The 14,315-nt window shown below is 45.6% G+C and overlaps 1 protein-coding gene across 1 annotated transcript in view; it reads right to left on the bottom strand.

Annotated features, from left to right (window-relative positions):
• STMND1 (stathmin domain containing 1) overlaps window positions 1-13,757 on the bottom strand; it is a 28,632-nt gene extending 14,875 nt beyond the window's left edge. The window contains exons 1-2 of the mRNA XM_019420055.2: window positions 13,619-13,757; window positions 1,885-2,065 (exon numbers count right to left, since the gene is read on the bottom strand). Of these exons, the coding sequence (XP_019275600.2) occupies window positions 1,885-2,065; window positions 13,619-13,699 (262 nt within the window). The 5' untranslated portion in view covers window positions 13,700-13,757. The remainder of the gene's footprint in view (window positions 1-1,884; window positions 2,066-13,618) is intronic.
• Window positions 13,758-14,315: the final 558 nt, after the last annotated feature.

The raw sequence follows: 14,315 nt of genomic DNA on the forward strand, positions 1-14,315 counted from the left end.
CCATGATATGTGCAATTGTATCACATACAAATGTGGTATAACGTTAGCATCTGGGAAATCCAGGGGAAAGAATATAGGCGTTCTTTGTTTTTGCAACTTTACTTATATCTGAAGTTATTTAAAATAAGTTTTTTTTTTAAGAAGAAAGTAACTTGAGAAGTGTTAGAGTGAAACCTGAAGTTTTATCTTTTTTTTTTTTAAACAATTGTTTTTAATGTTTTATTTATTTTTGAGACAGAGAGAGAGCATGAACGGGGGAGGGTCAAAGAGAGGGAGACACAGAATCTGAAACAGGCTCCAGGCTCTGAGCTGTCAGCACAGAGCCCAACACGGGGCTTGAACTCACTGACCGCAAGATCATGACCTGAGCCGAAGTCGGCCGCTTAACCGACTGAGCCACCTAGGCGCCCCGAAACCTGAAGTTTTAAACGACTGCGTTCTGTAGCTGGGCAGGGCAAGGATGCAGAAAGGACACAGGAGGAACAGGACAGAGGACAAATGTAAGCCTCGGGGCATTGGTTCTGCACTCTGGGGCAAGGTCTTTTCTGGAAACTAATCGACAACACATTTGGGGAACACTGCTTTGCTGGTTCACTCCCTCCCCAGGCTCGTGTCTCTTGGCTCCACCCTGCTGGCTGGACTGACGGAGGGTGCACCCAGGTGTCCCCTCCCGCCCGACAGTCTGCGGTCTGCTAGGGCCACAGACATTGAGCATTCACGGCGCTCCCGTCCACAGAATCATCAGAGAGAGACACACGGAGGGAGGAGAGGCGCCCCGCTCTATCCCCAGCCTCTTACCTCGTTCTCTGACCTCACGAAGACCTCACATCAGAAGCACAAGACGAAGGCTAATAGAAAAACTATCATAGCTAGACTGTGCCGTCCAAGTCCAAGGAAAAGAATCTCACTTACTAACCCATCTCTTTTCCAGCTCTAACTTGTAGCTAGGGAAGAAATGACGGCCGCGAGGAATGACACACGAGGCTTCCTCCCAAATAAAACAGAACACTTTTGCTCGAGTTCTGTTGAACTCAATTGGTTTCATAGGCTGATGAAATATAAACGGGAGCTCTCAAATCAACACCAGGGGGGGTAACTCAAGTAAAGCAGAAACAACCGTAGGAAAAATCAAAATAGTTTCCAAGGAGCACATCAGGTCATGATTACTTCTTTTATGATTTTGAAAGCTGTTTGTTTTGTATATTCGCTGATGCTTTGGATGGGAGACACAGGGGAAACAGTTTGACATAGGTTTTATTTATTTTTTCAAATGTAGAACGTTCTCTTGGAAAGATGTTAACAACAGTGGAAGTTTACAGGAATTTAACCAAAGCCTGTGTGACTCCTCCTAAGGCCTGTTCCCAACCACCAGTAAGGGCTCTTAGTTAAAAAAAGGGGGGGTGGGAGGGAGAGAAAAAAAAAGTAAGATAGTTTTAATTACTTGATCTACAAGAAGAGTAATGGTTAGCATTATGTACGCACACAATGAAGGCTTAAGGCTACATCCTAATGTCTCAGAAATAGGGATTTTGCTATTTGGAGCACTGCCTCGCCCACAAAACTGTGATAAAGGGGTTGCTAGCATACATCATACTTTATATAACGTATAATGTGTTTTTAAAAAATATTTATTTATTTTGAGAGAGAACGAGCACACGTGGGGGAGGGGCAGATGGATAAGGAGACCGAGAATCCCAAGCAGGCTCCCCACTGTCAGTGCAAAGCCTAATGTGGGGCTCGAACTCATGAACCGTGAGATCATGACCTGCGTGTAAATCAAGAGTCAGACGCTTAATTTACTGAGCCCCCCAGGCGCCCCTACATTTTAGAATATATGTAGACAGATAGTGTTTTGTAGAGATTAATATACATGGGGGCTGTTACCTGAATTTATTCCTCTGTTTCTTTCACTAAGAAATGGGGGACTTTCTGTTGTGGTTCCAGGTAAACTTCCCAACCGAGCCTGTATTTCCAGGCCCTCGGGGCTGCTCAAAGGGTCCTTGGGTAATTCAGCTCCAATCTGGGGTCCGCGGTTCTCCCCGGAATAAGTCACACCGACATCAGCCTGTGAAGAGGGAACGGCTCATTGAGAGTCAAGATTTCTTAGAAAACAGTTTCTTGGAAAATGAAAACAATGTCACAAGGTCTGCTTGGCAATTATTTAGCCTACGAGTATCTGCAGTAGGCTGATTAGCCCCAGCCACCTGTACATGTTACCATGCATGCAGATATCATTAATTTTTTAAATGTGTGTTTATTTTTGAGATAGAGACAGAGCATAAGCAGGGGAGGGGCAGAGAGAGAGGGAGACACAGAATCTGAAGCAGGCTCCAGGCTCTGAGCTGTCAGCACAGAGCCCGACGCAGGGCCCGAACCCACAAACTGCGAGATCATGACCTGAGCCGAAGTCGGACGCTCAACTGACTGAGCCACCCAGGTGCCCCAGTGTGTGTTTATTTTTGAGAGAGAGAGAGACAGACAGAGAGACAGAGGGTGAGTGGGGGAGGGGCAGAGAGAGGAGGAGACAGAATCTGAAGCAGGCTCCAGGCTCTGAGCCATCAGCACAGAGCCCCGCGCGGGGCTCAAACCCAGGAGCCGTGAGATCATGACTTGAGCCAAAGTCCGATGCTTAAACGAATTGCCCAGCTGCCCCCAGATATGATTAATTTAAGGCCCTTGAGATGGCATGATTATTCTGGATGATCCAGGTGACCTATGTGTAACCATGATTGTCCTTAAAAGATGGAGGCGGAGGGAGATGTGGCTACAGACGTGGAGAAGGTGATGTGCCAGGGAAGCAGAGACACATTCGAGGATATTACCAGCAGCGGATGAGGGAGGGTCACCCGCCAAGGAATGAAAGAATGTAGCTCTAGAAGTCGGGATGGGCAAGGAAAGGGATTCTTTCCCCAAAGCTCATTCCTGAAGGCAACCCACCAACTTTATCCCCAGCGCAGCTGACTGTAGCCCAGTGGAACTGATTCTGGACTTCAGACCCCCAGAACTGGAGGAGAATAAAATTGTGTGGTAGTGAGCCACCAAATTTGTGATCATTTGTTATAGCAGCAATAGAAGTTAATATATTATCTACTAGGAATCTATCAGGTACGAGCTACTATGCTGAGCACCCCGGAGGACGCCAAGCTGAACATGTTCATCAAGTGTGAAGAGTAAAGATACAAGATACAGCTGTGTAAAATTTTTTTTTGTCTTTTGTGTGTGAGAGAGAGACAGTGGGGGAGGGGCAGAGAGAGAATCCCAAGCAGGCTCCGCGCTGTCGGCACAGAGCCTGACGTGGGGCTCGAACCCACGAACTATGAGATCACGACCTGAGCCAAAACAAAGAGTCAGTCGCTTAACCAACGGAGCCACCCAGGCTCCCCTAAAAAAGTTTTCTTTAAATGAAACTGTCTTTATTGCTTATGCTGATTAAAGAAGCAATAGAGACTCATTGAAGAAATAAATAACGTAAAAGGAAACTGTTGATCAGTTTTGTGTCAACTAAGCTATGGTATTGTTATCCAATCAAACGTGAATCTAATCATTGCCGTGAAGGTATTTGGTAGATGTGGTTCAGGTTTACAATCTGTTGACTTTAAGTAAAAGAGATTATGCTCGATAATCTGGATGGGCCTCATCCAATCAATTGAAGGCCTTAAGAGTACAATTGATATTTCCCTGAGGAAGAAGTTTTTTCTGTGGACTGTACCTTTAGCTCCAGTAGGGTCCTTTCTGACCACCTGTGCTAGCGTGTGAATTGTGGACTTGGCTAGCCAGCTCCCATAACTGCATAAGCCAATTCCTTGTAATACATCTATCTATCTATCTATCTATCTCTCCATCCATCTGTCCATCTGTCCATCCATCCAGTCAACCATTATACTGGTTCTATTCTTTTGGTGGAACCCTGAATAATACAGGAACACGGTAAACAATAAGTACCATAGTCTACGCTAATAACATCTTAGTATATTACTTCTTGGATGTGTTTGCTCAAAGAAATATAATCTTTAAAAACAAATTGGAATTGGCTAATTAGCACATGAAAAGATGCTCAATATCATTAGACATTAAGAAAATGCAAATCAAAACCAGAATGAGATACGACCTCGCATTCATCAGGATGACTGTAATGAAAAAAAACACACACACACAGGAAGTGTGAGCGGGGGTGTGGAGACATCGGAGCCCTCGTACAGTGGAGTGGGAATGTAAAATGGTACAGCCACTTTGGAAAACAGTTTGAGAATTTCTAAAAAAAATCAAACAGAGCGATAGCATATGACCCCCAAATTCCACTTCTAGGTATATATGCCCACACAAAATGAAAGCATACATCCACACAAAAGCTTGCACGCAAATGTTCAGAATTAACATTCAAAATATCTAAAAAGTAGAAACAACCCAGACACCCATCAACTGATGAATGGATAAATAAAATGTGATGTGTCCAGACCAGGAAATTTTATCTGGCAATAAGAAGAAAGAAAGTACTATTGCATGCTGCTCAGAGATGACGTTTAACAACATTCTGCTGAGTCAAAGAAGCCAGGCCCGGAGACTGTTCCAGTTACCAAACACTCAGAATAGGCAAATTAATAGAAACGGAGTGTAGACTTAGTGGTTGCTTAGGAAGTAGGGGTTGGCCGCTAATGGGTAGTGGTTTCTTTTGTGGGCGGGATAAAAATGTTCTATTAGATTAGATTGTGGTGACAACTGTGAATTGTATAATATGTGGATTATATTTTAAGAAAGCTATATATAAATAATATACATCAAGTTCTATATTAAATGGTATTTAATATTTCCATAACCTGTTTTTTCCATTAAGGATATGTCAGGGATATTTGCTTATATAGGTCTACCTCATTCTAGTTAACGGTGGGGAGTAGTCATTTATTTGATGACTGTAGTGTAGTCTATTATACAACATACTATAATTTATTCAACCAATTCCTACTGACGGCCATCTTGGTTGTTTCTATATATGCTTCTATATGTGTTTCTGTATATGTCTGCAATATAATGAACTATGCTGGCATAATATATGTGCATATATATATCAGTGTGAATTCACCCCATCATTCCATGAGAATAAATCCCTACATCTAAAGATGTACACATTTTCTATTCATATGTGTTTCCAGAGGGTCCTCCATAAATCTTGCACTGGCTTACAATCCCACCCCTTCCTTTTATGAATCTCTATTCTTCCATACCAATTCCACTGATTGTAAATACGTCAATACACTGTAAAAAGGGTCCATATGTGATTTAGGAAACCACTGACTCCAAAATGCTGACCCATGTCAAATTTTTCATAGTCCCCCAGCAAAAGAAGAAAAATAAGAAAAATGTAGTGAGTGTTCCAAAAAGTTAAATTAATTCAATTTAAAGAGTTGGCATTTATTGGAGAGGCAGCGTGTTCTAAATATTGGTATGTTCAGGAAAAGTTTTCTCCAATCCTCGCTAACTCCCCTGCCCCCTTTCTCCTAGTGCTGGCCTTTCCTTCTTTGCTTGGGTTGATCAGCCAACCTCTTCTCCATCACACATACCAGTGAAGCCCCCTCAGTGTCCCCAGGAGACCTAGGCACATAAGCAACTTCTACAGAGTTTCGCCTTCCGGTTATTCTTCTCATGTCTATTGATTTCATGTTTGTTGGTCCAAGGGGTGCTTTTCTTCTCCCCTGAGTATTGGAAGGTCCCCAGGACTGTACCTCCAAGGCCCCACGGTTCCCAGTAATTCCCTGGTACACTTGTACCAGGTTGTAGCTTCTTGGGGCAGCAGGAGGTGTTCAAGAAGATGCTTGAATTGGCTCTTGATGAATGAGTTTCCAGTGGGCAAGGAGAAATTGTCATTGTAGACAGAGAGGTTAAGCACACACAAAGACGGGTACGAAACAATATTGTGAGCATATGAACTTGAATTATTCCAGGGGAGCAGAGAGATGGAGGTAGAACGGGGTAGATGCTGAGTGGGAAAGGGAAGTCTTTTGTGATGAGTAAAGGGGCTTGATTTTGTTTTGAATGCAACAGGAATCCTTTGTAGGGTTTTTGTGTATGGAAGTAAAATAAAATGATCAGTCATGTGTTTTAGAAAGATCACTGGGGTTCATTTAAATGAGGGGGGCTGAAGGAAACAAGCAAGGGACAGAGCAGGGCGGCCAATTACAATGATTGCAATTGTCCAGGTGAGCTCTGATTGAACGTGACCTAGGACAGTGGCAGTGAAACTGGGGGAAAGAGATGGAAGAAACATTAGAAAGGAAGACAGCAGACACCCTCTCCCCCCCAGCTCTTCCATTTAAAGGAGGGACAAATAGGACATCAGCATTAAACCCTTGGTAATCTCACAATAAAAATCACACAGATTTTTAAACACCTAGGCACATTTGTCCACTTTCTGAAAGCTCTCCAAAGAGCTGTGAAATCCCTCAGAGGCTCAGTAGAAACCACAGTAGCCAGGTCCTGGCGGCTCCAACACCCACCCTCAGGTTCCTGTCATTCAATGACGGTTTCTCGAGTGTTCGAATGTTCATGGGGAGACTCACGTAGCTCCTTATCACTGTGTTTACATAACATGCTGGCTGCAGCTAATCAACATCAGTTCATTGTGCTGGGGGTTAATTAGTTCTGTGCTTCAGGGCTACATGGGAAAGTATGAAAACGCGACCAACTGAACAAACAAGTCGGCCAACAAAAAGTCGACAGATCCGAAATATCAATGGCCTACGGAGAAAGTATCAGAGCTATTATGTGCTCTTTCTATCTCTCTCCATTTGCCTTTCTTCATAGACACAGTTACTGCCGTGTAGTCCCTGTACGGTAAGCCGACCCAGGAAAAGTCTTTATGTATATTACGTGCTATTATTTTATTATATAATAATACTCTTACTATATCAGACGGGGTCTCTCTCATGTGCACACACACATTTACAGATATATAAAATATATATTGTTATTATATATATAAATATATAATATATAAAAATATATGTTGTTACATATAACAAAGGACAAGGAGACTGATGGTTTTTTTTCAGGTGCTCATAGTCTATGCTGACGGGAAAGAGCAAAGATCACGGGGCCCCGGGTGGCTTAGCTGGTTAAGGGTCCGACTGTGGCTCAGGTCATGATCTCGCAGTTCATGAGCCCGAGCCCCGCATCTGGTTCACTGCTGTCAGTCAGTGCAGAGCCGCCTTCAGATTGTCTGTCCCCTTCTCTCTCTGCCCCTCCACCACTCACGCTCTCTCTCACTCTCAAAAATAAAGAAACTTTTTTTTTTTTTTTTTAAGAGCAAAGATCACGTTAGGTATTCTTGACCTCCTTTCCAGATAAACTATTGAAAACCGATATCTGCGGGGTGCCTGGGTGGCTCAGTCGGTTAAGCGTCCGACTTCGGCTCAGGTCATGATCTCGCGGTCTGTGAGTTCAAGCCCCGCATCAGGCTCTGGGCTGACAGCTCAGAGCCTGGAGCCTGTTTTGGATTCTGTGTCTCCCTCTCTCTCTGACCCTCCCCTGCTCATGCTCTGTCTCTCTCTGTCTCAAAAATAAATAAATGTTAAAAAAAAATTAAAAAAAAAAAAAAGAAAACCGATATTTGCAATGGCGGTGAAGCAGGCAATTTCACAAGCTCATTGTGTCTTGCAGGCCTTCGTTTTTTGAACATAGCAGGGCACTGAGTTACACATAGGGACGAGTTTTGCCATCTAACATTTCCCACCAGAGACCTTGGAAAATTTAGCAACAACAAACAAAAACACATCCGTATTGGAGCTGAGAACACACACGAATATTCTCAATCTAAAAGGCGGCTTTTCACAAAGATATTCTGTCATCTACAAACCAGAAAAATAGATTTAATTTTTTTAATTTTTATTTATTTTTGAGAGAGAGAGAGAGAGAGAGAGCATGAGCACACGCGCTAGGGGGGAGGGGCAGCGAGAGAGGGGGACAGAGGACCCAAAGCAGGCTCTTCGCTGATAGCAGCCCAAAGTGGGGCTTGAACTCACGAGCCCTGAGATCATGACCTGAGCTGAAGTCAGACACTCAAATGACTAAGCTACCCAGGCACCCCACAAGTAAGAATATATTTAAATTCCACATTTAATTATGTGACCCTCATTGGTTTCATCAAAGTGAGGAATCCAGGCCTTACCAAGAATCTTAACCCCTTTATTCTAACTTAGATCCCGTCTGCCTTCAAGCTCTGTTTAGTGACCAAAGCTTAAATGGCAGCAAATGAAGCACAATCTTTGGGCATAAGATAACATATACCAGCCTTCAGTTTCCAGAGCAGAAATTTAAGGTTTTTCTCTCTGAAAAACTAAGCATGTCTTTCAAATATCTTATCTATGTGCAACACATTCTGGAAATTTTAACCCAATTTCATAATCTAGACTTGAGAACAGACACAGTTCAAAGGCCAGAAATATTGACAAATTAATTATACCTATGCCTCTCGGGGGCATCGCAAAAACAGTTTTCTTATTCTTTCTATGCATGCAGGGTTTATATTTTCACACCAATGAGAAGTCTATCTGCCGTGGAGGGGATCAGGAGGTGGGTGGGAGGTTTGACTTTGTTTCCTGGAGATGAAGTTGTGCAAATGTACAGATTCGAAGGGCGTCTGGGTGGCTCACTCGATTAAACATCCAGCTTCAGCTCAGGTCATGATCTCGCAGTTCGTGAGTTCGAGCCCCACGTCGGGCTCTGTGCTGACAGCTCAGAGCCTGGAGCCTGCTTCGGATTCTGTGTCTCCCTCTCTCTCTGCCCCTCCCCTGCTCATGCTGTGTCTCCCTCTCTCAAAAATAAATAAGCACTAAAAAAAAGAAGTAGAGATTCGATATGTTTATATTTTGTGTCAATTCTATTTTATGCTTCATTGTCTTGGGGATACAATCTTATTAGTTTTAGAATTGAAAAGCTGTGAATTCTAAGCTAACAGTTATGCATGGGAATCATCAGCATTCCAAAAAAGGTATTATTTTTAATTACAGACAGGGCTGTTTTTTGTTTGTGTTTCATATATTTGTTTTCGGTCTGGAAGTGTTATAGGTTCTGTTCTAAAGCTTTTGGGAAACACATTTGCCAAATAGTTTGGAGGGAGTCATCTGTCATGTCTCCCTTGGACTGAAACCTTAATCACATTATTGGCAGGTGTATTTTATAAATATATTTGTCTGTAGACATATAGGAAAAAAATGCATTCTTCAGCATTTGATTTTCTAGTTTATGTCTAACGAATATTGTAACAAATAGTGACCCTCCAAAAACACTCAAAAATACCCTGTTTTAAAAATCAGGACTTGAAGAAGTCATTTAGTCCCTTTTACTGATGATAAGCCAGAACTTTCTTGTCAAAGGTTAGGGGGAAACTGTGAGGGGTCCTTAGGGATTGTCTATTCCAATCTAGTCTGTTCCCTTTCATAATAAGACAGAAACTCGGAGTTCATCATACAGAACATTTCCCTCATTGAGAAAAGTTCCCCATGCTTTTCTTATTATGCATTATTTTATTACCATGTCTATCTGCCATGTTAGACTAAGGTAAAAGTGAAGACAAAGTCAGTAGTCTTGACAAGTTTGATTCGGAATATTTTAAAAGTTGTGCCACTAAGAAACATAAATATTTCATGCAAGCAAACCTGTACATCTCATTTTAAAGACACTGGTGAACCACTGAACATTCAGCCTGTACATTTAGGAAGTTAGCAAAAATAGCACTGTCTGGTAGCTAGAGAGCGTTTCATTAGTGATTACGCCTTGGCTGGATCAGATTTCCAAAGTCTACCACTTGGGGTGGGGAAGGAGGTATATGCGTGAATCGACTCTGAGTCTATTTTCAGGCTATTTATTTTAATAATTTTTTTAAGTTTTATTTTTTTAAATTTATTTCTGAGAGACAGAGAGACAGAGAGAGAGAGAGAGGGAGGGAGAGAGAGAGCGCGAGCAGGGGAGGAGCAGAGAGAGAAGGAGAGAGAGAGAAACCCAAGCAGGTTCTGTACAGTCAGCCCAGAGCCAGGTATGGGGCTTGAGCTGAGATCACCACCTGAGCCAAAGTCAAGAGTCAGATGCTGAACCACCCAGACTCCCCTATTTTCAGGTGATTTTAATACTGAATTTACTCCTTGCTGACTGTTGTTGGTCTAGTTATGCAACTAGGAGACAAGAAGATACCAAGGATCGGAGGGAGTGGGAGGGACACCGGGTCCCTCAAGAAATGGTCATTAGTGCCTGGTCTTTATCAGGCGCTGTAGTAAACAGGGGGGATTGCAGAGACAAAGAACAGTTTCTGTCCTCAAGAAGATAATAACAACTCAGGATGGGAAGCAAACACAGACATGAATAAATACAATAAGATGTTTTGAAATATGGTAGGAGAAGGTATAAGTTCTGCCAGTGTGGTAGCCTAGCGGGGTGGGGAGCAGGGTCAGGAAAGTGGTCTTGAGTTGTCTTGAAAGATGGGTACGTATCTGCATGTGGCCCAGCACGGAGGATGGGGAAAGGTCTGAAAGGAGGGAAAACAGCAGGTGCAAAAGCATGGAGATAGAAACGGAATGGATTTGGGGAGCCACGAGTAGTGAGGTTTGACCAGCAATGAGTGTGGGAAGAGATGAAGCCAGAGAATTTGCCAGGAGGCAGCTCAAAGATGGCTGGTAAGGGGCACCTGGGTGGCTCAGTCGGTTAAGCGTCCCACTTCAGCTCAGGTCACGATCTCGCGGTCCGTGAGTTCGAGCCCCACGTCGGGCTCTGGGCTGATGGCTCAGAGCCTGGAGCCTGCTTCCGATTCTGTGTCTCCCTCTCTCTCTGCCCCTCCCCCATCCATGCTCTGTCTCTCTCTGTCTCAAAAATAAATAAACGTTTAAAAAAAAATTTTTTTTAAAAAGATGGCTGGTAAGATGTGCTAAGGAGTCAGGACTTTATCTTAAATAAATCACTGCAATAACAATTGTACTGACTCATATTGAGCACTTACTCTGTGCCAGGCATTGATCCGATCATTTTACATGAATTGAATTCATCAATCTTTGTGACAACTCTGTAACATAACTATTATTCTTATTATTGCCCTCATTTTACAGATAAGGAAATCAAAGCGCAGAGATGTTAAATAACTTGACCAAAGTCACACAGCTGAAACAAACAGTGAACCCAGAAATCATAACTGAGGTAGTCACATTCTTTGACCCCTGGTGTGTGTGCCTACCTAATGATTTGGGAACTGTTTTTTTTAGCAGAGGATGACATTACCAGATTTTAGAACAATGGCTCTGGAGGTCATGCGAAGCCGGGAGCTGGAGCACAGGTGGGGGTGGGCAGAGGAGGAAGGATCCAGGGAGACCAGTTAGGAGACTTGTCAAAACCCCAGGAGACAGGCAATGACTTTCATGCCCAGGGAATTCAGGAAGAGACCCAGAAACCCTCCCAAACCCAGGGAAGCTTGGCTTCCAGGGACCCAGCATATCTGACACTCAGAGAGGATTGCTTTTCATCACTCTCCTGCTCTGTGCAACAGGCATTTTCAGTAATAACCTCGAAATGAAACAAATGATAATGGCCAGATAAGAAACACAAAGGGTGAAAATGTCCTTCTCTGGAAGTCTCATGTGTAATCACGCCAGTCAAGTAAATAAAAAAGATGTTTTCGCGCAAAAAAGAGAAAAGCGCAATGGGTTAACATTTTAAATCATATTCATACAGTTTTTGGAGAAAGGGAGAAAAATGTATTCCTGCATATTAATCAAAGCAGAAGTAATGAGCAAGTAAGAGGACCAAGTTGTTTCCCAGAAGCCCGTAAATCTATGAGGGAGGAGGAGCTTTAAACACACATTTGCCGTGTGAGAAGCGAGTGAGTGGTACAGTGGTGGTGTTTGGGCTCAGTGCTGAAGGACAAGCAGGAATTGCATCAGGGGACCTGGGAATGGGGCCCGAGGAGGCCATTCCAGGAGGATGGAATGGCATGGGGAACAGCATGGACTGTGTCCGTGACTGGTGGGACCGAACCCTGCAGATTCTCGGGTTGGCAGACCCGAGAGTCCTCTAGCGTGCAGGGCTGGACAGGACGACGTTACAAAGCCTGGTGGGACCGCAGGTAGAGGGTTTTGCGTGCTCCGGAGAATTTTTTCTCAGGAAGACAGATGGCAGTGTGGGAGGCAGAGAATACCCTGTGCTCACGGGGGAGGCAGGAAGACCCAGTAAGAGGGAATAGGGCCCTGAACTCAGACGGAGGTGGCTGCAACAGAAAGCAGGAAACAGGGGCGCCAGGTGGCTCAGTGGGTTAAGCACCTGCTCAGGTCACGATCTCACTGTTTGTGAGTGTGAGCCCCTCTTCGGGCTCTGCGCTGGCGGTGCTGAGCCTGCTTGGGATTCTCTCTCTCCCCCTCTCTCTCTGTTCCTCCCCTGCTTGTGCTCTCTCTCTCTCAAAATAAGTAAGCAAACAACAACAACAAAAGCAGAAAACAGTGTCAAGATGGGTAGGCACCTGGGCACAGGCATCCACAAGGGCGCCAGGTCCTAAGCCTGAGTTTCAGCCTTTACCAGCTTCCAGTTTGCTTTTTGATGTACTCCAAGAGCCCAGCAGGTGTGCTGTGGGTGTGTGTGCACGTGTGCACACACACACGCGCACACACACACAGTAGGTGCTGTAAGTGGCACCAAATGGCACCTTGCACGTTGTCTGCTAAAAAAAAAAAAAGGTGTGCTCTTGAGACAGTAGCTCCAAAAATGCCCTTTAGGAAGGGTGACAGTAAATCCTGGTTTTCTGCCAACAATATGGGCTTAAATCAGACCAGGAAAATTTATTAATAGCATTCCTTTTCGCTCCTAAAAGTATTCTGCTTTTGGAGACCAGTTATATGGTATTACTACCTTTGGGTGACCCCTCTCCAAGGGGTACCGTTGTGCCTTCCCAGCTCGGTTTGTGGAATACTGACCGAGGTGAGCATGGGACGAAATCCTGGACCTCATTTCTGTCTGGACCAACCCATCCCTCCATGCCCCACCCTGGAAAAAATTCCCTTTCATGCCGGCAGAAGAATTACCGGGATGGCAACCTTGAGAGAGGGAGCAGAAAGAGTACTGGAATGAGACTCTGAAAATTAGATTCTATCTCTAGCTCTGCCCCCAAACAAGCCGTGCAGCCTCAGGCAAGGCGTCCTCGTCTCTGGGCCCCAGAGTCCTCAGGTGGGAAGCAAGAGGGCTCAGCCAGATGGAAGGCCTCTACCGTGTCTTTGAGCCCTTAAGTAATTCTCAAAGGGCCCACTTTCTGGAAGCGGATAATATAAGGCACCTCCCAGGATCTCCCACCCTCCCCCTGAGAATCCCCGCCGGCCCCAGCTCTGTGCGGATCGCATGGCTCTACTTTTTAGGGTGTGACCAACTTCGCAAGTTCTTGACACACAGAAGGCTCTCAAAGCTAGTCCTACAGCAGCGGGGCCCTGGACACGACAGCAGTGAAACACAGACCGGCACAGCTGCTCCCATCCCGCCCACCCTGTGACCACCCACCGGGAGGGCTGCGAGGCCCCTGCGGACCCAGCTCCAGCCCACTCCAGTCGCCCCCCCGCCAAGCGTGGCAAAAGGCCTTGTGCCTGCTTGTCTGTTTTATTGGTTTTACCTTAAATCCCTCATCCCAGCCCTTCTTGGGCGCGGGGACGCGTGTCTGGTCCTCAGCAGCCTGGGAAGGTCCGCAACCCATGCCGCGCGCTCCACCTCCGGCCGGGCCTCCAGGTGCGCCCCCGGGGGTCGCTCCCTGCCGCGCCCCTGAACCTCACCCCTCCGCCCCCTCCCCTGCGCCCCGCGTCCTGCACCGTGCCCCTGCACCCTGCGCCCATGCCCCTGCGCCCCAGCACTCTCCGCCTCTCCCACCTGCCGCACTGAAAGCCTGGGGTGGAGGCGCTCGGCGTCTGGGCAGTTGCCGGGAACTGTTGCCACAATAAACCGCATCAGCGGACCTGGGACTTTTGTAACTGGAAACTGGAAGGCCGGAGGCGCCTAAATCACACCTAGGACGCAACTTGCAGCCGTCTCCGTTGAAAAGCGAAGGGTGAGGGGCGCTCACTGCCGGGCGATTAGTCTTTAGAGAACCGTAGTCTTAAGCATCCTGCGGGACCTGTTATTTGTCCCTTTCTAAGGCACCGTGGGACCCTCCTGCTTCTGTGCTGCGGAGGCGGGGGACTGTGTGGCCAGCCGCTGCTGAGCGAAGGGGGGCCGCGGAGCTGGCCGGACAGCCCCAGACGACAGTGTCACGGGCCCACCTCGGGGAGGACGGTCACACAAACAGAAACCCGCACAGTGAAGAAGAGCGGGCATTA

The sequence above is a fragment of the Panthera pardus genome, unplaced genomic scaffold, assembly GCF_024362965.1.
Source record: "Panthera pardus isolate Hobbes unplaced genomic scaffold, ASM2436296v1 HiC_scaffold_17, whole genome shotgun sequence".
Taxonomy (NCBI): Eukaryota; Metazoa; Chordata; class Mammalia; order Carnivora; family Felidae; genus Panthera; species Panthera pardus.